The 26,289-nt window shown below is 63.2% G+C and overlaps 1 protein-coding gene across 1 annotated transcript in view; it reads right to left on the bottom strand.

Moving 5' to 3' along the window:
• Positions 1-26,289, bottom strand: part of SRCIN1 (SRC kinase signaling inhibitor 1) — a 58,461-nt gene that overhangs the window by 22,274 nt on the left and 9,898 nt on the right. Inside the window, exons 2-3 of the mRNA XM_054224455.1 lie at positions 25,624-25,907; positions 10,900-10,923 (exon numbers count right to left, since the gene is read on the bottom strand). Of these exons, the coding sequence (XP_054080430.1) occupies positions 10,900-10,923; positions 25,624-25,907 (308 nt within the window). The remainder of the gene's footprint in view (positions 1-10,899; positions 10,924-25,623; positions 25,908-26,289) is intronic.

Here is a 26,289-nt window from a genome sequence, read left to right as displayed (position 1 = left end):
CTCCTGCTTCGGGAGCATCCTCCATCCCAATGGCCTCACCTTCCCGCATCCCGCGGCCGGACCACGGCCGGGATCACTGCTGGCGCCCAGGCACCCACCCAGGGCACCGCTCCGCGTCCTGCCGGCTGCAGCCATGCAGGATCCCCCCTGCCGCGCAGCTCCCTGCTGGGAACGGCTCTGGGGGTGCAGGATAAATCCCAGCCGCTGGCCAAAACCCTCCCTGGACCCCCAGCCTGGGAGCAAAGCCTTTTTGCCCCCTGCTTCTCGGTTACGTCCACCCCCAGGGGCAGTTTTGCCTGAGCCCAGACCCGCACGCAAAGGGCTCCTGCAGCTTTGGAAGAGCCCGATGTCCCCTGTGGGCACCGAGATCTTTCCCTGTGGCACCTGAAACCCACCCGCGGTGGCAGCCGGGGGACAGAGGGGGGGACACGCCAGCTCTCCCGCTCGCTGTCCCTGCGCCGCGGCGATGCCACGCTGGGAGGTGACCCATTTCTTGCTGAGCCAGCGTCGCAGCAGAGGGGCAATAACGGTGCCGGGCTGATTTCTGCCACGGCAGCGTGTGCGGGGAGCCGTCGGGGCAGGGCTGGCTCAGTCCCCCCCAGCTCAGGGCCAGCAGCAGCCTCTCCCCGGAGAGGGAGCGTGGGAAGCCGCGGGGTCGGGGCAGAGAGTGAAGGGACGGGGAAGGAGCGAAGGGATGGGGAAAGAGTGAACAGACAGGGAAGGAGCGCAGGGATGGGGAAGGAGCGAAGGGATGGGGAAAGAGTGAACGGACAGGGAAGGAGCGCAGGGATGGGGAAGGAGCGCAGGGATGGGGAAGGAGCGAAGGGATGGGGAAGGAGAGAAGGGATGGGGAAGGAGCACAGGGACGGGGAAGGAGCACAGGGACGGGGAAGGAGCAAAGGGACGGGGAAGGATGCAGCTGCCCAAAAGCAAAACAAAAGCCGCCCAAGGCCACGGGGAGCTCCGGCCCCAGCTGGCACCGTGGGGGAGGAAAGGTGTCGAGGAGCAGCTTCTGGGACGCGGGGGACGGGGTGATGGGCACCGAGGCGATGGCCACGGCGGCCTGCCCTGGGGAAGGCACTGGCAGTCGGCCAGGCAGCGGTGTAAAGCCCCCCGGGAGCCCCTGCGCGCTCCGTAGAGCAGAGGAAATCTCGCTGGTGCAGAAGCATCAGCAGAGCTCTGCGCCCTGGGAGCGCACCATGGGTGCTGTTGTGGTGCTTCTCCCAGGGAAAACCCCCTTGCAAAGTGCCCGGCTCCCCCCAGGCCCCTCCCGGGGACGGCAGCGGGAACAACCCCCCCGCACCAGGGGGCCAGGAGCACCCCCAGCTCCTCCAAACCTCCCTGGGAGCCTTATATAAAAGAGGTGGGATGGGGAACGTGGGGAGACTTGGGGGCTGTTGTCTTTTATCACCCCAGAGCTAAAAAAAGACACAATTAAGCGATTCTTTTAGCTCCTAAAACTCCCAACAATCCCTTTACCGTCAGCGCTGAAGCAGCTTCATTACATCTGCCTGGGTAGATAAGGATGCTTCGCTCCCCCTTCTCTCCCCTCCCTCCTTCTCATCCCCATCCCTCCTTCCCTTCCTCCACACCCCTTCTCCGGTATTACCCTCCCCGGCTTTGCAGGCTGAACGCTCCGGGATGGAGGGATGGAGCTGAGGTGCCGGCGGTGTCTGGGGGACCTGGGTGAGGAGCGGGGTGTCCCTCTGGACCCGGCGGTGACGGGCACCCCAGTTCTCCCGCTGGAGAAGGGGCAAGCAGGGGAGCCTCTGAGTCTCGATGGAGAGCCGAGGTGGGCGCAGGGAAGAGGGGGAGAGTTTAGGAGGGACGAGGGGCGGAGAGGAGGGTGGCAGGAGGGGTTTGGAGGGAGCGGAGCTGGGAGAGCCGGGGCAGAGGAGCAGCTCTGGACCTCCCGCAGGGCACTTAAAAGAAGCTGAGGAGGCGGGGGGAACCCAAGAAAAAATGCGTGGGGCGAGGATTCTGCCCTGGGATGGAGCAGGGCACTCTGCAGCTGTTCCCCTGCAAAACTCAGAGCCACCGGAGCTGGTCACGCTCGTTAATATTTCTGCTCACTTCCTAACGAGAGCGGCGAGGTTGACCCTGCAAAGGGACCCCCGGTGCCGGAGCGGAGGGTTTGTGCCAGCGGAGCCCCCACCAGCACCTCGCTGCTCCCCGCGGTGGCTCCGCGGGCAGGGTCGTGCTTCGCCTGAGCAGAAATCAGCCATTCCGGGCCCGTTTCTGCCCGACCCCTCTCTACATCGCACGCAGCCGCGCTCCGCAACCTGCGCTGCTCGGGGCTGTTTCAGCCACGGCAAGAATATTGTTAGCGATGAGGAGACCGGGCAGTAGAAGGGGGGGGTCCCTGAGCCCCCTCTGCAGCCCGTCCTGGTGGAGGCCACCCCCTCTTCCCCCCAAAAACCAGCCAGGACAGCCCGAATACAGCCCACCAGCACCAATACAGACCTGCACTCGCAGCTGGGATGGGTAAACCCTCGCCGTGCTAATGCCACCGGCAGCGCCGTGCCCCCAGCTCAGCCCGTCCCCAGGACCCTGCCGTCACCGTGCGAGGCAGCCCGGGCCGTGCTGGGCAGCTGCTGGCGGGGCTGGCTCCGGCGGCAGCCCCCAGACCCCCCCAGCTCACGCTCCATCCCACCCCATCGGCAGGGACGATGCACTGGGGCGCGCTGGGGCTGGCCGGGCATCGCCCTCGCCGGGGGTGGACGGAGCCCGGTGTTGGTGCCAGGCAGCTGTGCCACCACCTCGCCACCTCCCGTCTGTTTGCATCCCCGCTGCCGCGCCGCATGAGGGGGATAAAGGCGAGGGACACCTAAAATCCACCCCAGGCCAGCTTGGGAAACAGCTGGCACGGAGCTGGCAAGCCCAGCCCTGGGCAGAGCAACGCAGCCGGTTATTTACCGAGTACATAAAGCCCCGGCTCCAGCCCCTGGTTGGACACTGAGCTGGATTAATTCCTCTTAATCCCCCTCTCATCGTCTAATCCAGCATCTGACTACGGGTCCCATCTGGCGGTGTGCTGAGCTCTCAGGATGGGCGCTGGGTTCAGCAGCCCCATGGTCTGGGCTGTGCCAGGGTTGAGGAGACCCTACCGGCCTCCAGCCGCGATGCTGGGAGCAGGGGAGGACATTTCGGCATCGCTGAGCTGCGCTGGGAGTCAGCCCGGGCTCTGCCCTGGGACCAGGGTGAGCCCCCGCACCTTTCGGTGCCATCTCCTGGCACAGCATCCCCCAGAGCCGGGGCTGGGAAGAGCCATGGCAGAGGGTAAGAGGGATGCGGGGTCCCACCTGATGCTTCTTGGACCCTTGCTCGCCACCACTCTCCTCCATCCCTGCCTGACTCCCTATCCATAAAAAAAAAAATAGCAAAAAATAAAAATACCTATAAAAAAATAATGAAAACACCTATTTCTCTCAGCCGTTACCTGCATCCCTGCCCCTGCCTGCGTGCACATCCCCAGGGCTGAAGGGTACCGTTCCCTGGGTAAATGGATCCCGGAAACAAAGGGATGGGGAAAAAACAGTGGACGCAGTTCCTTTGCCCACCCCACACCTGGAAAAGCATTTCCATGGCCATTGCAGGTGTAACGCCCATCCCCAAACACCCAGGCTCAGCGCGGCGTCACCGGGAGCTGCGGGACAGAGCCTCCTCCATCCCATCCTTTAGAGAGAGGTGTCTGTGCGGGGGCAGCTCAATGGGGAAAACCTCCCCCAGGGGCTGGGGGTGCTCCTGGTGCCTGGAAAAGGGCTGGAAAAGTGGCGGGTGCACCAAGGGGGGGCTGGGGACCCCGGCCCCGCTGGGACCCCAGCTGGGCGCGCGGAGCGGGGAAGCGGGGCCGGAGCATCGGCTGCTGGGCTCCGCGCTGCCGGCGAGGGTCAGCAGCGAATGAGGCCGTTGGCAGAGCTGGGAGAAAAACAACATCTGTCCCTCCCGCAGCTCCGCTTCTGTCAACATTTCCAAGGAAAATTTTAATTGAAATTTGAAACTTTTTTCTTTTTTTTTTTTTTTTTTTTGAAGCAGCTCTGAGAGCCGTTAAAGAAACAGAGGCAGAGGAGGGAGGGATTTCTAGATACTGCAATTTTCCAGATTTCCCGCAGCATTCCCCCTCCCCGTTCCTCTGCCTGCCTGGCCCCATCACAACATCACTGGGGGGGGCTGCAGCCAGGCCAAGCTGGTCCCACCTCTTTGCTTGGGGGTCATTCGGCCCCGGCCTCAGCAAGGTGGTACCTGCTCTTCCTTCCCTCCGGGATGCTGGGATGAGATCCCAGCACCTCCGTCCCACCCTGGACCACAGTAATAGTTGGAGGGGGTCCTGGGGGAGGGAGGGAGGGCTGTGCCATTAGTGCCCCGGGGTGTGGGACGGTGGTGCCTTGCAAAATGAACTCCAGTCGGTGTCCGGACACCCCCTCGGAGGCTCCCCAGCCTGCCCAGCTCGCACGGGTGGCAGCGGTGACCCGCCGCAGCGCTGACCCCTCCGCAAACCAACCGATGCCAGCGCGTCACAAACCGCTCCATCCCTCCATTCATTCCTTCCTAACGAACTCCGCTCAGCCTTAATTATTGATGCTCCCAGAGAGTGAGTCAGCGAGGAGCTGCCGGCTGTTCGGTAAGAGGAGCAGAACCCAGGTAACGGGACACTTCCCCAGCAGACGACTCCTCACCTCCAGTCTGGCTGAAATCCCCTCGCGGGGAGCATCTCCGACTGGGATGCAGCATCCCCGACTAGGATGGAGCATCTCTGACCGGGACGCAGCATCTCCGACCACAACGCAGCATCCCCAACCAAGATGCAGCATCCCTGGCCAGGACACAGCACTCCTGACCAGAACGCAGCATCCCCCACTGGGACACAGCATCCCCGACCAGAACGCCGCATCCCTGACCAGGACACAGCATCCCCGACCACGACGCAGCATCCCCGGCACCTGGGCACCCTCTCGCTGGTCCCCCCCCACCCCAGCCCAGGCATCATCTTTCCAGTTTCAAACCAGTTTCAGACAGGGCAGGGTTGCGGTGCCACCACGCTCCTGCACGTCCCAGCTCGGGCGCTTGCTCCCAGCGAGCAGGGACCGAGCGGATGCTGCTGAACCCCCCCCGCACCCTCGCGCAGCGTCTCACCCCAGCTCCACCAGCCAGGAGAGCCAGACTTCAGCAAAGCCTCCCGGCAGGGAGGGACTTCCAGCAGCCCAGCTCCTGCCCCCCGAGACGGAGGAGCCGGGAGGTGCCCAGCTGGGAAGAAAAAGGGGAAAAAACAGAGGTAACTGGGGCTGCAGCAGCGAAGGTGGAAGAAACAAGAGGCCCAGGGTGCTCTGAGCATCCTACCAAGGGATGTTCGATAAGTCCCCCCATCCGAGGGGGTTGTGGCCTCTCCATCCCCCTCCGCCGGCACCCACCCCTCTCACCCCGCCTGGCTCTCGCCGCCAAATTAAAAGCGTACCGCTCACGGCAGCAATAATTCATCCAACGTCTAATGCTCAACATTTTGTCAGGATTATCCCGATTAACCCAGAATTAATCCTGATCTCAATGTTAACAGGATTAGCGTTAAAATCGGATTAGGTTTTTTTTTTTTTTAAACCGGACCCCTTGACTAAAGGAAGGGTCTTTCCCCACCAGATGTGCACAGCCTGCTACCGGCAGCCAGATGTGCGCAGGAGCCAGGCAGGAGCTCGCTGCCCTGCGACGGGCCCCACGCAGGGGTGGAACGGGGTACCCCTGCAGGAGCGTCTCCGTGACACCAGCATCCATCGCTCCTGCCCGGCAAAGCACAGGAGCCACCCAGCCCGCTGAAGGTGACGAGCGGGAGCCTGACACCGGGATGTCGTATTTCCAAGCGCAAAACACCCTTTTGCCCTCAAACATGGCCCGGCCGGCTCCACGGGGGACACGGGTGGCTGCTTGCCCACTTCTCTGCATTTTTTTTCCCCTTCCTGCTGGCACCATCAGCCTCCTGCCTTCGCCTGCCTGATGAATATTTAAAAGCCTGGGTCCTCTGCAGCCTCATGAATATTGACGGCTGCTGGTTGCCCGCTGCGGTGATGGTGGTCCCTCTCCGTCCCTTGTCCCTCTCCGGGCACCGGGGTCGGTGGCAGCGTCTGCCCGGCGGAGGGGAGCGGGATGCCCGCACGGGAGAAGGCAGCTCCAAGGGCTGTCCCCGATGCACCGCGCCCTCCGGCCACGCTGAGAGCTCTGTGTTCAGCCCCCAAAACGCCCGTTTTCTTCCCAAAAGCAGGGGTGGAGCGGTCTCGCCGCTAGCAGTGGGGCAGCAGAAGGTGCTGGTGGCCAGGGCAGGGCTGGGACAGGGAGGGGACGCGCGGTGCCCGCTCATCCCCACCTCCCGGCGCGGGGTGCGACCTTGGCTCCCGCGGGGAAGGTAATCACCAACCTCCCGGCACCGGCAGCCGGGCTTTTGTTCCTGGCGTTCTTTTCCCAGTGCCTCGACCAGGCACGTCCAGGCTGGCATCCGTGGGGAGAGGAGCATCCCCGCCACGAGACCCCACACAAATGGGCAGGGGGTTGTCCAGAAATCACCCTGATCTGGCACTTCCCCGGAGGCTGAGGCGGCCCCAGGGGATGGATTATGGAGGGGTAAGTGGCAGGAGACGCTTTTTGGGGGTGAGGGTGCCAGTCCTGCCTCCATCCCTGCCACCTCGGCCCCAGCCATCCTCTTCCTCGCCGGGGCCGAGTGGCGGCCGCGGCCGATCCCCGCTCTCTCTGGCGACGCTGCTTTGTGTGACAGCATCTTCCAAAAATAAGCAAATTACCGCATGCCCTGCAGGGAGGCCGGCGGGTGGGGAGCAAAGCCCCGCCTGAGAAAGCGGCAGAAAGGGGGAGACGGGGGGAGAAGGGACAGGCCCTCGCCGGGGGTCGCGGGGCTGCAGCCCCCGCCGGAGGGGAGCCGGCGCAGGCTGCAAACCAGCGGGGACACTCGGGTGAGCAGCATTAGTGACGGGGACTCCACAGTGACAGGTGACAAGGCTCAGCTCTTTGGCATTTGAGGCATGATTTGCTCTAACAGCTGGACAGAGGGAGGCCGGGCTCTGGTGAACATGTGCGGGCGCCTCTTGGGAAAAAAGGCTGGGAGGGGCTGGTTTGAAGCGGAAAAAAAAAAAAAAAACAGCAAAAAAACAACTGTAGCAGCAACAGCTGTAGGTAAACAGCCCCAAATCCGACACGCCGGCCCCGCCGCCGCCGCAGGTCGTGCCGGTACTCCCAGGCAAGTCACCTGGTCCCACCGTGCCTCAGTTTCCCCATTCCTACACTAAGGACGCGACTCTCATCCCCGCTGCCATAATAAATAGCGACGACACCCAGGATCAGCGCATCGCCCAGCACCGCAGAGCAACGCCCGGGGCCAGAAAACCAGCAAATTCCCCAAAAGCAGAGCGCAAGGAAGAGCTGCTCTTCCTCCCCAGCCGCCCCAGCGCATCCCAGTGCCCTCCTCCCGCGAGCGACAGAACACGAGGCAGTCAGTGGCGGTCCCCGAGGAGCGCGGCGGCCACCGAGGCCGGCGGGGGGGTAGGGGAGGAGGGTGTCGCAGGAGCGGCAGGATTACAGGAGCTAAGCCTGCCTGCTATTTGTTCGTCTCCTACGAGTAAATACCCGCTGCCCGCTATAATACCGGCTCAGCAAAGGGCCTGCCGGTGAGATGGAAATAGCTCCCCGCTACGGAGACGCGGCATTCCCAGTAAGCCCAGAGCCCCGGCCATGCCGGAGGAAGCGGAGGCACAACCCCAAGCCCCCATCCATCAGCAGTTACAGCATAACGCGGGTGACACAGCCCCAGACGCTTGGTTTTAAAGGCAAAAGTGTCCTTTCCGTGTCGTCCCCCCCCCCGCCGGCTTTCTCCCTTCCACATCCCAGTCATTTTTTCCCCACGAGTTTTTGCTTCAGTCCCTTTGATGTTCTTTTAAACTCCTGGCACCACCGGAGCTGGGGCGATGCTCTGCCTTCGGTTCTCCCCGTTCCTCCTCCGGCCCACGAGTGACGGCGAGGGGCCAGCCCACCCCCTGCCTTGGCACCGCGGGAGCCCCCAGCCCCCCCAGTATGGCACCGCAGCTCTCCGCGGCGCAGCCCCCCCCCTCCACTGCATCCCTGGGGAGGGATCTGCCCCCCCGGACAGAGCCAGGGACGTGTCCCTGGAGTCCCCAAGCCCTGCAAACCACAGCCCTGGAGAGGCTGACACCCAGATGGGTTTGAGTCACCCCAAAACAGCAGGGATGGGGGCTGTGAGCCGGGATGGGGCTCAGGGGATGGAAAGGCGGGTTGGGTACCAGGCTGCCCCCGCCGGAGGATGCGGGCATCTGCCTGGGGACGTGGGGACCGGCAGCAGCGTGACGATGGCCACGGAGCGACTGGATCGATGGCTCCGTGCGAGCACACGGCCCGAGCCAGCAGGTGGGAAGGGACATCCGTGAGCCGAGCGGGGCTGGCTCAATCCAGAAGCGAGCGTGGAAGCCGCAGGGCTGCGCCGGGGCACGGGGCAGGGGGACGGAGCGGGGCAGAGGCTGCGGCAGCACCCGCGGGCGCAGCCAGGACAAACGGCTGGGGCCGGCGCGGTCTCTGGGACCCCCCTCCCCAATGACGGCACCACCACCGACACACAAGAGCATCAGACAGACAAACACAGCAATGCCGGCCCCCCCCTTCCCCCAAATCCCACGCCCAGAGAGCCCCACATGGCAGCCAGCCCCTGACACTGCCTGTCCCCGGGAAGACGGGGGGGTGCCAGGGCAGGAGGGGGCAGGTCCTGCCCCCGGGACCCCTCAGCAGCAGGACGCCACGTCCCTGGGTGTCCCTGGGAATTTGGCACAGCCCTTCCCACCACCCCATCCCCTCCGCCCCCCATCAGCTGGGGGTCTGGCCACAGGCCCCCCCCCCATCTTTGGCGGGGGGACGGAGAAGGGCTGGCTCTGCATGGGAGGGGGCACAGACAGGGAACCTGGCGGGTCGTGAAAGTTATATTCTGGGGAGCGAGCAGGGAGGGGCGGAGGGGGGGAACAGCTTTCCCAGCTGAAGGCCAAGCTTACGGAAGACCCCAGGGGACGCAGGTGGCTGCGGTGGCCTCGAGGAAGCCCCCGGCACCTGCTTGCCGGGATCAGCCCCCCCGCAGGGCTCTGCCTGTGACAAGCCGTCCCCAGCTGCCGCCGGCTCATGCCCCACTTGGTAGCGGGGTCAGGCAGGCGGGGGCCTCCCTGGGCCGGGAACCGGGGGGTGATTTAACCCGTAACGCCCGGGAAGATGCTCCACTTCCAACGCAAAATCCTCCCAGGCTCGGGTAGGGAAATACGTAGTTATAGAAAACGCAGCCTCTGCAGTTGCAAACCACCCAGCCGCCGCCGAGGGGGACCCCTCTGGGGTGGGTGCCCCCCTAAAGCTTATCCCCGTTTCATTTCTTACTGACAAAAAAAATGGAGAAAAAAAAAAAAAAAAAATTGAAAAAAAAAAACCCTGAGGTTTTTGTGCCTTCCCCCCCACACCCCGCCCCGGCCCAGGAATGTCCCCGAGAGCACGTGGCTGAAACCAGCCGGTGAGAACTCAGACAGCTGAATATCGGGGGAGCCGCCGCTCGCACGCCTTTTACCCCGCGAGTACTTCAAGAATGAAAACTCGGAACAAGTGCACGTTATTATGCGTTTTACGACTCCTCCGCTCCCCGCTGCCCAGAGAGGGAAGTGCCTGTTTTTTCCACGGGAAGAGCGAACCCACCGGGGGACAACACGCCAAGGTCACCCGGCAACACGCCTGACCTTGAAGCGTTGCCACCGCGTCCCCGGGGCGAGGAGGAGGGAGGCCGGGGAGCCGCGGGGACATGCGTACTTCACCCTGCCAGACAATAGGGCGACTGTTTGCGAGGTCCCCCGGCGCTGCCAGGAGACTCCCGTCAGGGTCCCCTTTGCGTCGCCGGGAAGAGGTGGGTTTAGGCACAAAGATCCCGGTGCAACACGGCAAACGCTAGCGTTCTCCCCCTTCTGCCGCAGCCTCCCCACCAACAGGCTGGTACCGTGACGCCCGAGTGACAGAGCGGAGGATGGAGACAGGGATGCGATGGGCGACGCGGGACGGGACGGGGCGGCCCCTTCCCCTCCCGCCGGGCTCAGCACCACCAGCCCAGCAAAGAACCGGTCTAGGGGTCCCTCAACACGCCAAACCCACACCAAAACCATGGCGTTTGCGTCGGAAAGCCCTTTCCTCCTCCTCCTCCGCCAGTGCCACCTGCCACAGTCCCCGTCCCCACACCCCCGCGTCTCCTGCCCATCAGCGGGGGATCAGGCCAGGGGCTGGGGAGGGGGAGACGAGGAGCGCCGGGGGGGGGATGCGGTGCTGGGCAAAGGGTCCAGCACAGAGAAGGGACCACCACGGCGTGCGACGGGCGGCAGGGCAGGTCCCAGCACTCGGCAGGGCCACCGCCGGCAGGGACGGGCTCTGCTCGGCGGCTTGAGGAGGAGGAGGAGGAGGAGGAGGAGGTGGAGGAGGCTGGAAACTGGAGCAACCTTCCTGTCTCTGCCTGGGAGCAGGCACATGGACGCGGCTCCGCAGGTGGGTTTTGGAGCCCATTTCTGTCCTTTTCCCGGAATTAAGGTCTCTGCTGCAATGAAATAACTCCGGAGCAGCAGGATCTAACCGTGGGGTGACAGCGGGTGACAAGACACAGACTCATCCCGCTCAGAGAACAGGTTTGTATCTGCACAACAACTCGGCCCAAAAGCGTAACATCCTTCTCACGAGCTTAAACCGCTGCTGAGCTGAGAACGAGCTCCTTTGGCACGGGAATCCACCCCAAAAAACCCCAGCTCCCGCCCCCCTACACAGACACAGAGATGAGGCGAGGGTGGAAAAGGGCATGCATTTCAAACAGAAGCATGAAAAATCAGAAATACTGACCTTAAAGCTCCAGTAGTTGGGTTGCTAACAAAACATAAAACAACAAAACAAAAGAAAACAAAAAACAAAAAAATACCATTAAGATTCTGCTTTGACTTTTCTTTTCCTTTTGAGAACTGTTGACTTTAAGCTGCGACATTAAACCTGCTCTCGCGTCGGCTTAAAGTCCCCTCCCAACGGGATGCTTGAGTTTCATGCTGCTCGGGGAAGCGGGATGGTGCAAGCGGGCAGGGACGGCGATGGGGATGGAATGCAGAGCGGGGCGCGAGGGAAGCCAAGCAGAGCAAAGCGGGGAGCGGGACGGCAGCCCGGCAGCGCTACCGGGGTCACCAGTATGCCCAACACCATCGCGGCACGTGCCGGTCAGGCTGCTGCCCTGGGGGTCGGTGCTGGAAGATGTAATAATTTTCATTTTTAAAGGGAACTTCCAACCCCCCCCCGCCTTTGCCCCAGCCACCTCCCTCTGCCGCTTCGTCGCAGCGTTGCCGGCGGTGTCAGGCCGATGTGCTGCAGCGAGTGATGGGAGCTGGCATCGCTCGCAGCCCAGCAAGCCCGAGAGCCGGCCAGCTTCCTTCTCCCAAACCACCCGCCGATAGGCACCAGTGGGAGATCACAGAGTCACAGACTGGTAGGGGTCGGCAGGGCCCTCTGGAGACCACCCAGTCCCACCCCTGGCCAGAGCAGGGTCACCCAGAGCAGGTGGCACAGGAACGCGTCCAGGCGGGGTTGGGATGTCTCCAGAGACGGAGACTCCCCCACCTCTCTGGGCAGCCTGTGCCAGGGCTCTGCCACCCTCACAGCAAAGAAGTTCCTCCTCCTGTTGAGATGGAACTTCCCAGGGGCAAGTTTGTGCCCGTTACCCCTTGTCCTGTCCCCGGGCACCACTGAGAAGAGCCTGGCCCCATCCTCCTGACACCCCCCTTGAAGTATTTATAAGCGTTGATAAGATCCTCCCTCAGCCGTCTTTTTTCCAGCCTGAAAAGACCCAAATCCCTCAGCCTTTGTCCATCAGAGAGGTGTTCCAGTCCCCTCAGCATCTGGGTAGCCCTTTGCTGTCCCCTCTCCAGCAGTTCCCCGTCCTTCTGGAACCTGGGAGCCCAGCACTGGCCCCAGTGCTCCAGCTGGGGCCTCCCCAGGGCAGAGCAGAGGGGGAGGATGACCTCCCTCCACCTGCTGGCCACGCTCTTCTTGGTGCCCCCCAGGATGCCATTGGCCTTCTTGGTCAAAAGTGCCCATTGCTGGCTCATGGTCACCCGTTGCCCCCCAGGACTCCCAGGTCTCTTTCCACAGAGCTGCTTTCCAGCAGGTCACCCCCAGCCTGGCCTGGTGCGGGGGGGTTGTTCCTCCCCGTGGCACCACAAGTCCCGAGGATGCTCGGAGCTGCGGCTCGCTGCCATGCCCACCCTTGGGCAGCGGAGCTGTGCGGAGCTTTGAGACTCAGGTCCCCTCCCAGGGCAGCAGGGGCCCGGTGAGTCCCCAGAGGAGATTGAGATGAGATCTGGGGAAGAAATCGCTTGCTGTGAGGGGGGTGAGCCCCTGGCCCAGGTTGCCCAGAGAAGCTGTGGCTGCCCCATCCCTGGAGGGGTTCAAGACCAGGTTGGACGGGGCTTGGAGCAACCTGGGCTGGTGGGAGGTGTCCCTGCCCAGGGCAGGGGGTGGCACTGGGTGGCCTTTAAGGCTCCTTCCAACCCAAACCATTCTATAATTCTATGATTCTATGACCGAGAGCACCCCAGGCCCCAGCACCCCCAGCACACCGCGCCGCCGGACGGGGACGGGGGAGCTCCCCCCCGCTGCGAGCAAAGCAGAGCAGCTCAGAGCAGGGCACGCGCTTGGCACAGCATCACGAGAGCTTCATCCCCCGCCCGGGGCTGGTCCCCAAACGCCCGGGGCAGCAGCTCCGGCTCCAGCAGTGCCGAGACTGGGCTCGGGCAGGCGGCGTACCCGGCCAGAGGCTACATCTGGTGACAAGCAGCACAATCCACCTTGCTGGAAGGGGAAGAAGCATTTCGATGTCACCGAGACGTGCAGCTGACGAGGGGGGTGGGAGAAACGGGCACAGAGCGGCTTTTGTCCCAACGGTCTTTTTATTGGGATCAAAGTTCTCGGCGGCTCTTTCCTCCCCTTTCCCACCCACCCATCACCTTGCTTTTTTACAGCATTCATTTCCCCCACCAGAATCACCGTGGCTGCAATCCTCGTTTGTTACTCAGAGGATGATTATTTTATTATTACTATTATTATTTTAAATAGAAAGCAAGCTCCGGTCCCCGTCAGTCCCTGCAAAGCCCAGAGGCTGCCAAGGAGTCTCCCATTGCGGTGCTCTGGGAGCGGAGAAAGACATTGCAACAACCTTAAACCATCAGGGAGTATTTATCCAAGGACTTTAACAATCCACTCACAGAGTTCCTGTATTAACCCTTCTGCTGACAAGGTACATAGAGGTCTATTATACGTGTATAAACACAAATGCACTTGTTAGACCCGTCTCGAGCACCAGCAGGACGCTCTTATTCCAATTCAAGACGCAGTTCACCTTCAAGTTCCACAAGACTTCAGTAGACCCAGACCAAGTTCTGCCTCAACCAGACCAAAACTGGTTTAAAAGTGATTTAAGTCAAACAAGGGCAGTGTTTTCATGCAGATGAGCCTCAAGGCACAAAGGTCTTTTCCAAGGGCACACCGTGACTCAGAAACAGAACCAGAAATAGCAGTCCCGAGCCGTGATTACCAGGCACTATTAGATAACAACCAGCAGGATCCAAGCCTACCCTGGCCACATAAAGCTTTTCCAAAACACCGGGAGCTTCAAAGTGAAAAAACGCCTTTCGGTACTAAACGAAGCCATCCATCCTATCCAGCAATTAACATGCCAGCTGCACCAGCAGCGCTCTGCAGCCTCAGCTCCCGGGGCAAGATGCTGGGGAGAAGATGCTGGGGGGGACGAGATGCTGGGCAAGATGCTGGGGAGAAGATGCTGGGGGGACAAGACGCTGGGGGCAAGATGCTGGGGGGACAAGATGCGGGGGGGATGAGATGCTGGGGGTGGTGAGATGCTGCAGGGGGGGTGAGATGCTGGGCGGACAAGATGCTGGGGGAAAAAGACGCTGGGAGGGTGAGATGCTGAGCAAGATGCTGGGGAGAAGATGCTGGGGGGGGCGAGATGCTGGGGGGACGAGATGCTGGGCAAGATGCTGGGGAGAAGATGCTGGGGGGACAAGACGCAGGGGGGACAAGACGCAGGGGGAACGAGATGCTGGGGAGGGGGTGAGATGCTGCAGGGGGGGTGAGATGCTGGGCAGACAAGATGCTGGGGGTAGAAGACGCTGGAGGGGGCGAGATGCTGAGCAAGATGCTGTCCAGGCAAGATGCTGGGGAGAAAAGATGCTGTGGGGCGCAAGATGCTGTGGGGGGCGAGACGCTGAGCAAGATGCTGTCCAGGCAAGATGCTGGGGACAAGATGCTGGGGGGACGAGATGCTGGGGGGGCGAGATGCTGGGGGGGGCGAGATGCTGGGGGGGGGCGAGATGCCGGGGGCAAGGCAAGGCTGGCAGCACCGGTACCTGCCCGGCCACGCACAGGGGCAAGGCCCACGTTGCCGCGTTGCCGCGCCAGAGGCCGAAGCAGGGCCGGCAGCGCGCTCCTCCTCGGGCAACGGCCGCCCATCTCGCTGCCGGGGCGAGGGCCGCGGGATTGCATCAGCTCCCGAAGGGTTTGACGTGCCGCGTCTCGACTCGGAAACGTCTCGAGCGAAGCAGCGCAGGGCAGCAGTGTTGTAACCCTGCTTCTCCTCGGCAGCCCCCACCCTACCCCCCCACAGACCGGGATGCTGCCGCCCTCAATAAATCACAGCCCGTTTCAAATGGACAGGAGTAAATCCTTCACCCCCTTCCCTTGCCAGACTCCAGCAACTGGTTCTCCCACCTCACCAGAACACCCAGGCAAGGAAGGGGGACCAGAGACCCCCCCCCAAGCTGGGGAGGGCAGCGCCTGGTCCCCGGAGGGATGGATATTCCGCTTTCACCCCGAGGGATGCTCATCCCCCTCCAGGCCCCTTTGTGCTTGGAATGGCCCCAAGGGTCTTCACAATGGTTTGGATATTTCCGCCAAATACTCCAAGCACTGCTGGGAAGAGTTGTGGCCAAACCAGTCTGTCCCAGTCCCCCAAGGGCCCCCATCCAGTTTGTGGCAGCAGTTGACGCTCCTGACTTTTTCCTTCTCTGACTTCCCCCCCCCGCTTCATGCTCTTTATTTTGCTGTTGAAGAGTCTCAGTAATTTTCCTCCGACCCTGATATTACTGATCCTATCTCGTGCCAGCCCTTGGTATGTATTTTATTTATTATTTTAGGATGACTGGACAGGCTTATCAAAAAGTCCATAAATTACATCCCCACCGCACACAACCGCTCCACATCAAAGCGACGATGAGCTTGTCTGAACCCCAAGTGCCGTGGGAGGGAATCGGGAATCTTCTGGAAGAGATTTGGGCTGGTTAGCGTGACCCAGAGCATGTCCAGGAGGGCACAGCACGGCGCCCACCCTCTCCCGGCTCTCTGGAGGAGCCCACCTGGGTCCAGCCCCAGAAAAGCCCCTCGGCTGGCAGCCCCAGGAATGGTGCGGGACCCCCAAACCGAGCTGGGGGGGCTGGATGGGGGTCGGGGCCGCACCGCCTGCCCTGCAGGAGAGGCAGGACCATCCGGGGCCGACAATCTGGAGCTGCCTGCCAGGGCCAAGCGGGCGACGGACACCCCCACGCAGACCTTCGCGGGGGGGCTCCATCTGTCCTCGCAGGCACTGCTGCCGCCCCGGCGCCGTGCCCAGCCCGTCCTGCCCTGTCCTCGTCCTCCGCCCACCCCGAAGCTCCCAAAGCGAAGAGAACGCGTTCCCCCAGGGAAAAAGGTACCCTGCTCCGGGCGCAGGCTGTGCCCAAGGTGGGGGCAGTGACGGGGGACCAGGGCAGCACGAGCGGCCAGCGGGTCCCCCAGAGGGACGGAGCAGGGCCAGCGAGCGCCGCGGCAGCCGGCCAGGCTGGCAAGGGTGGATTTGTACAGAGAGAAGGGAAGAGGAGAGGGCCAAGGTAGAATTAACATATCGCTGGCTCTTCAAAAGCATCAAAGGGAGATAATGGTCTGCGAGAGGATTTGAAGCGACAGCCTCGCCACCGCCGATAAAACAGGCAGCTCCGCTTGCAGCAGAGCTGTGCAGAAGGTGGGAAGAATTACAAAGGCTGAGATTATAATTACAATGAAAGTCATGTCCACCATGCCGCAAAATGATGGACTAACTAGGCCGGGGGGGCCCCCCCAGAGCACAGGCGTGTGTGGGAGCGCGCGGGGAAGGACGAAAACGGGGGTCGAGATGCTCCCGTGAGCCCCCGGCCGTGAGGGCACCCAAGCGCACGGGAATGCTGAGGGATGCGCCCGCGCACACACACACACACACACACACACACTGCAGAGGGGAGGAAAACCAGAGCTGGGGGAACGTGGAGAAGAACGTTTTGTAGTTAAGTTTTTTTAAAAAAATAAAAAAATAATAAAAAAGATTAGTCTTTGTGGTCGTCCCAGGAGAAGAGCAGGAGGTAAATGAAATCCAAGTGAGTCACTGCCTTGACCGAGGCAGGCTTCCCCTGGTTAGCAATTACAACACAAATCTGTTAGCGATTAACAAGGCAGGACCGAATGCGTCCCTCGAAAATGGACAGCAGCAGCATCCCCAGCACGCTGCGCCGACGGGAGGGACGGAGGCAGTTTCATTGGCTTTTTAATTAACTCATTTTCAGGAGTTCCAGTTTCTGATAGAGTCCCCCTCAGGCACAATGGCTTGACAAACAAAAAAAATCTCCTTGAAAAATAACAGTAAAGTGAATTTAATCTGTTTCTCCTTATTGAAGTTTTCTAATGCTTTTCAGCGCAAGAGAAACTGAATTAAGGTGGAAACAGCGAAGTGACAAGATAGAGGGTGGAACGCAAAGAGCGGCCAGACAGAGCGAGGAGCGACACCGACGCCGTGCGCTGCAGATACCGTCAGCCGAGGGCTTGCGATTCTTGCCGAAGGACCTCTCCAACCTCAGCATCCCAGCACGCAGAACAAGGCGGGATGCGGGAGCGCTGGCTCCCATCAGACCTGGGCTCCTAAGGGACCTCGGGGGGCCACCCAACCCAGACCCCGCTGTGAACAGGGCACCAAAGCGTGCGCTTTGCCCCTTCTCTTCCAGGCACAGGCACCTTTAGGCAGCAGTTTGGGTTTTACTCCACCTCTTTCTCTTCCAAAGAGGCTCTGATGGCTGTCAAGAGATGCCATCAGAGATGCCATCGCAGGTTGTCACAGCCACCCGATGGCTGGCATCACCGACAGGGCCCTGGCCCGGCTGCAGGGCTCAAAGTTTGCCCGCAGGACCGCACCGTCCCTCCGACCGCCCACGCACCAGCCTCCGAGAGACGTCTCCCAGACAGCCTGGGGGATATTAGAGCACAGACGCCCTTGGACATTGACGGGTTTGTGCCCCCGACCCTTCCTCAAGCCCCCTCCTTGCCCAACGCCAAGACAAAGCCAGCCAGCAACAACATCTCCCTATAGCAACACAGCCCGGGTAGCGGCGCTTTAAAAATCTCCCTTCTGTGGCTCCACGTCCAAGGTCAGGGTCCCCTCTCCCGCTGCAGGTTCCCTGGGCTCTGGGCTTGGTGCTCAGCACGTCCTCAGCCCGCTCATGATGGGGATGGGGGGGTCTCTGCCCCATCAATGCCCGGCCCCCCAGCACAGGGGCCAAGGGCATCCCGCTGGGAATGGGAGCGGGAGCAGGGGAACGGGAGCCGGGCCAAAGGTTTTGGGGTTTTCCTTGGGGAGGGAAAGCAGGAAAACCAGGCAGAAGTTGGGCAGATCAGATTGCCGAGTCGCTATGGCAACGGCACGGCGTAGGTGGACCAACACAATAGGGACGTGCAAGGTAAACCCGGCAGTGAGCTGGCAGCGAGCGGGCAACCGAGCGGGCAAGCATCCATCCATCCATCCATCCACCCATCCACCCATCCATCCGTCCATCCGTCCATTCATCCATCCTTCCTCTGCCTGCTGCACACTGCTGGGGACCAGGGCCTGACCGCCGGCGGTTTTGGGGTGACTTCTACCCTCCATCAGGTGCCTCCGAACCCAGGGATGCGCATCCCTGCGGGCAAATCCCCGGGAAACCCCATGCCAAGGGCGAGAGCAGGGCTGGATCCTCCACAGGGTCCCCGGGACCTCTGGGACCACCATGTCCCCGGGGGGCTACAGCAGCCGCCTCCCCCCGCCCCACGAGCCCTGCCACCCACCACAGGGTCCCCAGGGGGGGGTCCCAGCACCGCGATGGGCGCTGCTCCCACCCTGCCCGGCGGGGGGGCAGGGGCAGAGGGCACCCATGGATGCAGCCGCTGATGGAGACCAGCCTGCTCTTGTCACCGCTGCCAGCCCCGCCGGGGCTGCACGAGCCGCGGGGACAGAAGAGCTGCCCTTCTCCCCGCTGCAGCTTTTTGGCATTTTCTCTCCCAACCCCGCTCAGCGCCAGCCCAGCGCCGTGACACGGGGGACTTATCACAAGGACCCCCCCAGGCCACCGGCAGAAGGAGCCGAATTTGGGTTAGGAACAGCAGGAAACTTTCGGCGGGGCAGGGATGGACGGACGCCTTCGCCTGGTCGTGTCCCCGTGTGCCGGAGAGGCAGGGACGCGCACGCCCCTTCCCGGCTGGTGGCACCGATGGCAGCGCTGGCACCGTCCCCTGCCCCGCGGCGAGGAACGGGGGAGTGCTGGGAGCCCGAGAACAGCGAGGGGGGAGCACGCCGGGCGCATCCCCTCTGCCGCTGGGATGGAGTCGGATCCAATTCCTGACGGGCATCATCCACTGGGCATCTGGATTATACCAAGGGCTCGGTAATGCCGTCCCCAAGGCTGCCATCGCTGTCACCAACGCGGCCGTAATCACCCCCTTCTCAGGCACTTCAGGACCTGCCTCCTCCCCGCTCCGTGCACAGAGGAGAAGCGGGGTGACCCACAGACCCCCGTGTGACTCTCGGGGACCTGATTCCTGGACAAACCCTGGGCCGGGTCTCTTTTAATCAGCCAGGAATCGCTCCCAACAGGGGGAAAAATAAAAGAATCGATAGAGACAGCTCTGGCTGCAGCGGTGGGGACAGGGACACGCACGCTGGCTCATGTCACTCCCGCCAGCCAGGCACGCTCTCCGCCACCATTACAGCAGTTCGCCGCGGTTCACAACACGCTCCGGCTCCGGAGACCGGGATCAGACCCCGGGAAGGACAACGACGGCCCCCGCTTCTTCCCAATGATGCCCCAGCGGGTCCTGGTTCACTTCGGGCAGCCTTCGCAAGCCACCGTCGCCACCGGTTTCACAAAAGCAGAGTGTCCGGGTACCCCCCCACCTGTGCGGGGGCACCCCCAGCCCAGCCGGGCACCCCCCGAGGGCAGGACGACGCCAACCTCACCCCAAAGCCCCCCCACGGGCACCTCTCCGTGTCCCCAGAGCCGCCGCCTCTCGGGGGGCTGCAGCGAGACGCTGCCGAGCCGCCCCTCCCGCCGTGGGGGTCCCGCTCCCCAAACGGGTTGGGGATGCGCCCCTGGGGGGGTTCCTCCCCGCGCCGGCAGGTTCCCCCCCCCCACCCCGGGAAGGATGCTCGGCCAAGCGAGCTGGAGGCAAGACAAGCCCCCTCATGGCGCAGGGATGCTGCATGCCCAGGCCACCATCTGCCCCTCTCCGGCTGCACCCCCCCCCCCCGCAGCCCGAGGAGGGGGGGGGACAGGGGGGCAGCGTCCCCTGCAAAGGGACGGGGACACGGGGCTGCCCTGGGAATACGGGGGGCTGCACTGTGGGGCTGGCCAGTGGGCACCGGGGGGGGGGGGTGCAAGGTGAGCCCCCCCCCCCCCCCCGCAGCTGCAGCGCCGAAGGGCAACGCGGGGACAACGGCACCCACGAACAGCCACCCCCTCCCTGCCGCGACCCTGGGAGTGGGGGGAGACCCCAGGAAAGGGGAATGTAGGGGCGGAGGGAGGGAAACGGGGGGCTGGGGGGAAAACGGGGGGTCTGGAGGGAAACGGGGGGGCTGGGGAGAAAACGGGGGGGCTGGAGGGAAACGGGGGGGCCGAGCCCCGCGGCCAGGGGAAGGGCAGGATCGGGACAGCGGCTGGCGGCGGGGGACAGAGGGGGACCGGGATGCCGGGGTGGGGGACGGGGACGTTTGGGGAGGGGGATGCTGGGATGGTGTGGGGGGGGGGACACACACACGCGCATCAGGATACCTGGGGAAGGGGCGGTGGGGGGACCGCAACAGGGGTAGAGGAGGGGACGGCGACACCGGACCGGCGCCCCCCCCCGGGAGGGACGAGCCCCACCGCCCCCCGCCCGCCCCCCCGGCCCCGGTACCTGCGGCAGGTGAGGCCGGCGCGGGGTGCGCAGCGGCGGCGAGCCCCGCTCGGCTCGGCTGGGCTCGGCGGGGCCCGGGGGGGGGGCTCGGGGGGGGGGGGCGGGCGGGGCCGGGGCCGGTGCGCGCGGCGCGGAGCGGAGCCGCCACCTCCCGCCGCTGCGGCCGCCGCCGGCCCCGCGCGCGCGCCCGCCCCCCCACCTCCACCTTCTGCCCGCCCCCCCCCACCCCACCCCCCCGCCACCAACCGGGGCGCGGTCGCCATGGCAACCCGCGACTCCTCCGGCCGCCGCGCCGCGCGGGGGCGCGCGCTCCCGACGGGGGCGGGGCCGGGGCGGGGGGGGTGTCGGGGGGGGGAACGGGCGGGACAGGGGTGCGATGGGACGGGAGGGGACGGGGGCAAATGGGGGTGCGGTGGGACAGGGACGTGGGGGGGGGCAACTGGGGGTGCGATGGGGCAGAGGGGAACGGGGGGGGCAGGGGTGCGATGGAGCAGGGACGGGGGGGGAACTGGGGGTGCGGTGGGACGGGGGGAAATGGGGGTGCAGTGGGACAGGGACGTGGGGGGGGGAACTGGGGGTGCGATGGGCCGGGGGGGGACAGGGGGAACTGGGGATGCAATGGCCAGGGACAGGGGGGGGAACTGGGGGTACGGTGGGGCAGGGGGGGACGGGGAGAACTGGGGGTGCGATGGGACGGGGGGGGGAAACTGGGGGTGCGACGGGGCAAGGACGTGGTGGGGGGAGCTGGGGGTGCGATGGGGCAGGGGGGTGGGGGGGAGCAAAAGATCAATGAGGTGCTGGGATGCAATGGGGCAAGGGGGGTGCGAGGGGTGCAATGGGGGCGGGGGTGGGTGCTGGGGGGGGGATTGGGGTGCAATGGGGCGGGGGTGGGTGCTGGGGGACAATGGGGACAGGGGGGGTGCAGGGGGGGTGGGACGGGCAGCCCAGCCCCTCCAGGCCCAGCAGCTTTGCAGCGTTTGCCCCCCGCCGCGGGTGCACCCTGGTGGGGGCAGAGAAGGTGGGGTGGGTGCATGCACACCCCCCCCCCCCCCCGCCATGCACACACCCCCCACCCCCCCAAATAAGCTGCTGCAGCAGCACAGGGGGCTGCTGGGCCCCCCCAACCAGCGCCATGGGGAAGGGCCAAGCACTATTCAGAAAAAAATGATGTAAAAAATTGCTCCCAGGTGGGAGAGTGGAACCCACCCCCCCCCTCCCGGCCCCGCACTGCCCGCAGAACCGGCCCCACGCACCCCCAGCCCCCAATTTCAGCCCCCACGGGGCAGCACCCCCCCCCGCTGCAGAGTGGGGAAGCAGCCAAGACACACGCACACCCCCCCTTTATTCGGGGAAACTGAGGCACGAAGCCAGCTGCAGCAAACCAGCACCTCCCCAGCCTGCCTGCTCCCTGCCTGCTCCCTGCCTGCACTCTGCCTGCTCCCAGCCTCCTCCCTGCCTACACCCCTGCCTGCAACCTGCCTGCTCCCTGCCTGCTCCTTGCCTGCACTATGCCCGCTCCCAGCCTCCTCCCTGCCTACACCCCTGCCTGCAACCTGCCTGCTCCCTGCCTGCACCATGCCTGCTCCTTGCCTCCTCCCTGCCTGCTCCCTGCCCGCTCCCTGCCTGCAGCCTGCCCATACCCCTGCCTGCTCCCTGCCTGCGGGACAGCTCCTGCCCTACACCCCCCGCGTCGATGCTGGGGTCCCCCCCTGGGGAGGCAGGAGCTTGGTGGGCGCCTCCACCCGCGCTGGCCGTGCGTTAGTTATTCCAGCGTCGGATTTACTCCGGGCAGCTGCAAATCTGCTGCCGCCACCGCCAAGTTAACGCTCAGCTCCAGCCTTTCCCTTTTTTTATTTTTTTTATTTTTTTTTAATTTTTTTTCCCCGCCCCCGTGGCAGAACTGGACCGGCTTAAATCCCAGCTTTTATATATTTTTATTTCGACCCGAAAGAGGCATGTTTCTGCTCCGGCTCCGCCGCGGTGTTTAACCCCGCGCTGCAGCTCAGGAGCTGCGAGGCGCTGAGTAGACAGGGCTTAATTGCGGCCCAGCTGGCGCAGCCGCCTTTAACTGGTCACGGGCCGGGGAGGGTTCCTAATCCCTTATTTTCTGGGCTTTATCATTTTTCTGCATAAAAAAACGCGCGTTCCCGCTCGGTACACACCCTCCGAGCCCCCCGCAGAAAAGCCCATCCGAAAGTAAAAATTAGGGAGAAACAGGGGCAAGGGGGTCACCCCCTTTGAACCATTATAGTGTTATTTTTCTAAATATTCCTAACTTTCTAAATGCTTGGTACGGGGCACCGGGGGCATGTCCCCAGCCGAACGACGTCGGTGCACAGAGAGACGAGAACCGCGGCCGTGCCGTCCCCCTCCTGCCGGATTTACCCCCGCCTTGGGGCAGGATTTACCCCAAAAGCAGCCCTGCGGCACCGTGCGCCATCTCCTCCCCGCTCCCAGCCCGCTCGTGATTCCTAACGTTCCCGTTTAACGCGTTCTCCCATCTGGGTTTTAAATTAGCTGGCTGCCACCTCGGACTTCTCCGCGGGTTTGCCGGCAGTCTGTTGGGTGTTGGTACAATTATTTCCCTTTTTGGTTTGTGGTTTTTTTGTTGTTTGGTTTTTTTTTTCCCCCCCTTACTCTGTAATATATACACGCGATTAAAATTAATATCGCGCTCGCTTCCCGATTCCTATGCAGGAGTACAACGGGCGTTTTGCTGCAGGCGTCGCCAGGCTGAAAGGGATGTTGACATTTATGAAATGTTTCTATTCACCTCCGATTTTGTAAACTCTCTCATATGTAATTCTTTTTTTTTTTAAAAAAAAAAAAAAGACAAAAAACAACCAAACAAAAAAAAAAACCCCACCAAATCAAAAAAAACTCCCAAGAAAATAGCGCAGCCTGTGATCCGAACTCCCTGCCAGGCTCCCCTAGAACAGCAAAGCCGGTTTCAAACGTTCCGGGCAAGCCGGGAGTGTTGGATCCCAATGTCATTTAAAGGTTGGCACCCGGGGTTTCCAGCGTTTCTCGTTTCAGTTTCTCCCCGTTATTATTGGCCGCCTGCAGGAAAAAATGACGGGGGGGAAAAGAAAAAAAAAAAAGGAAAAAAACAAAGAAAGAGGGGGGAAAAAAATAGGATTTGGGTGGGTTTTTTTTACTTTCCCCACCGGTTGCAAATAGGCGATGGCTGGGCTGGTGGCTGGAGCTGGGGGGGAGCGGAGCACTGCCCCCCTCTGCCACCGAGCCCCAAAAAGCCGGGCTGGGTTTGACAGATGCCAACAGGTGCCCGAGAACCCCCCCAGTCCCAGCGGGCACCCGCGGCCCCGAGCGAGGGTGCTCAGAAATAAAGATGATAATTCCCGAATCCGAGATCATCTCCCTTTCCCCTCAAAACAAAATCCTCCCAAACTTATCAGACCCCGAGTCAAGACGAGCCGGGGTTTTTTTTAGAGCTGCTGCTTAAAAAAAAAAAAAAAAAAAAGTCTTTAAATCATTACGATGATAATAATCATAAGGGAAAGATTCCTAGTTATTTACCGAGAAATATCACTCTGCGGCTGGAAATGTCACGGCTGTGTCTCGCGGGCGGCGGCGCCGAGGTGGGCCGTGCAGCGGCGGCGATGGCAAACCCCCACCAACAATTACCCCGTGGCCAGAACCGGGCTCAGCTGGTGCCCGTCACCGCCGCCGCGCGGGATGTGGCAGCATCCAGCCGGGATGGAGAGGGGCCGCGGAGCGGGGACCCCCCTGGTGCTCCCCGAGGGAGGGCGCGAGGCGGGCGGCAGCGCCGGGTCCCGCTGGTTTTCCTCCCAAAGCTGGATTTCTTTCCGCCACGCTGGGTCCGGGAGCCGTCGCCTCCGTCCCTCGGGGAGGCGTGTGGCTGGAGATGATACAGGATTTCTTCCCGGCCGCTTCCTCCAGCTGCTCCGCGCTCAAACCTCCCCCCGACCCTGCACTTTCGTATAGAAGTGCTGGTTTGGGTGAGGATTTATTGCTGCCCCCATGGCATCGCTGGGGCATCGCTGGGGCATCGCTGGTACCCGGAGGAGGAGCGGTCTGGGCTCCCCAGCACCCCAGGGTGCTGCCTGGCCTGCGGGGCACCCCTGGGATGGACATTGTCCCCGGGGACCCTCCAGCCCGGGGGCTCTGCTGCTTTCAGCAAGGGCGCCCAGACGTGTCACTGTCACTCACCCGTCCTGCTCCGAGGACCGGCTGGTCCCTGCGGGGGGAGGATTTGCGTCCCCGGGGAAGAGGGGACCCAGGGACATCCCCGCGTGGATGTGGGCACCAAACCCTGGTTGCCGCTCGCCCAACGCATCCCATCCCGCACCGCAGCACGTGCCAAGCCGTGGCCCCCCGAGCTCACCAGCATCCCCGGCACCTTGCCGGGAGGCAGATCTCTGCCCCCGGAGCTGTACCGACCCCCCTGGCTCAGAGACGTCCCCGTCCCCACACCAGTGCCACACAGGTCAGGGCTGGCTGCGGTTTTGCACCCATGTCCTCAACTGGGGGGGCGTCCGGAACACAGCGGAGAGAGCACGGGGGGTCGGCAGCCGGGCTGGGATTTAAGCCGGTGCCCACAGCACCCACCTGCCCAAACGATAATGAACGCTAAATCCACACCCCCAGCGCTGCTGCACGGACACCAGGGGACGGGCTGTGCCGGGGCACCTGGGCTGGCACAGGGACGTGAAATTGGGGTGAAACTTTGCCTGGGCAAACTATTTATTTAGCCCTTTTATACCACGTAAGCTAAGGAGCTCCAGGGCCGGGGGGGCTGCAGGGGCGCGGGGGGCCCGGGGGAGGTTTGCAGGGCCGCGCAGTGCCAGGCACACGGCAGGGTTTGCAGGCACCAGCCCGCGAAATTGGGGTTTGCAGCCCAGCCAAAACCCACCGAGACCTGGGCTGGGTGTCACCCCCCCCGCGGGGCAAATACAGGTGCCAGCTGTCCCCCACGGCCATCACACCCAACCCCCCCCCGCGCCTCCTCTGCAGGGAGAAACATCCCTCTCCTCCCCGTGGCTGCCGACAGCCAGCGGGATCGAAGCCACACATATGGCAGGGGAAATCTGCCTGGGACCCCCCCTGCCCCAGTGCTAGGGAGAGAGGGGGGTGCTACCCCCCAAGGCTGGGGGATGCTCTTCCTCAGACCTAGAGGATGCTCCCCCCCAGGGTTGCAGCAAGCAGACAACCATTTCCCGCACCATCCAAGCCCCCACTGAGCCTCTTCTCCTGTGGAGATCCCCAAAGCCGAGATGGGGTCCCCATGTCCCCCCCTCCCCACCTTTACCCCGAGAAGACGCCCCTTACCTGGTCCCGCATGCGCTCCTGCTGCCCCCGGAGCGCCAGCGCGTGCTGCGGGTACTTGTTCTTCAGGTGGTCCATGAAGGCGTCCCGCTTGCGCTCCATCTCTGACTTCTGGAGGCCGGTGAGGGCCTCCAGGCTCTGGGCGGCGATGACGGTGTGCCGGCGCTCCGAGGTGTGCACCAGCCCTACGTTGGAGAAGCGCCGGGTGCCGTTGCCCAAGGTTCGGTATTCCCGCGGGTACTCGGCATCGTCCGCCGAGATCATGTGGGTGCTCGTCCTCTCGGGATCTGCACGGGGAAGGGGGAGAGCAGAGCGGGGTCAGGGCCGGCCCGGGGGCAGCCCCACTGCTGTGGGGCAGAGGTGGGGTGCTAAGATTCGGGGACAGGGAGAGGGTTTTAAGCTAGGAGTGACATGAGCCTAACGGGGAGCAGGGTCATCCCTTCAAGGGATACAACCGGCAGGTTGGTGGGTGCAGGGCTTGTCCCCCCACGATGGCAGCGGTGTCCCCGCTCCTGGGCATGGGGCAGGAGATGGATGGGGCAGGGGGCAGCGGGGGGCACGGAGGGGCTGGGATGCCATTAGCAGGGGGCAGCGGGGGGCACAGAGGGGCTGGGATGCCACCGAGGCCACCATGTTCAGACCGAAACATGAACCAAACAGCGTTGGGTC

Source organism: Rissa tridactyla, chromosome 19, assembly GCF_028500815.1.
Source record: "Rissa tridactyla isolate bRisTri1 chromosome 19, bRisTri1.patW.cur.20221130, whole genome shotgun sequence".
In the NCBI taxonomy this organism is placed as follows: Eukaryota; Metazoa; Chordata; class Aves; order Charadriiformes; family Laridae; genus Rissa; species Rissa tridactyla.
Note: the sequence above shows the minus strand (reverse complement) of the source record. Positions and strands in the feature narration are given on the sequence as shown.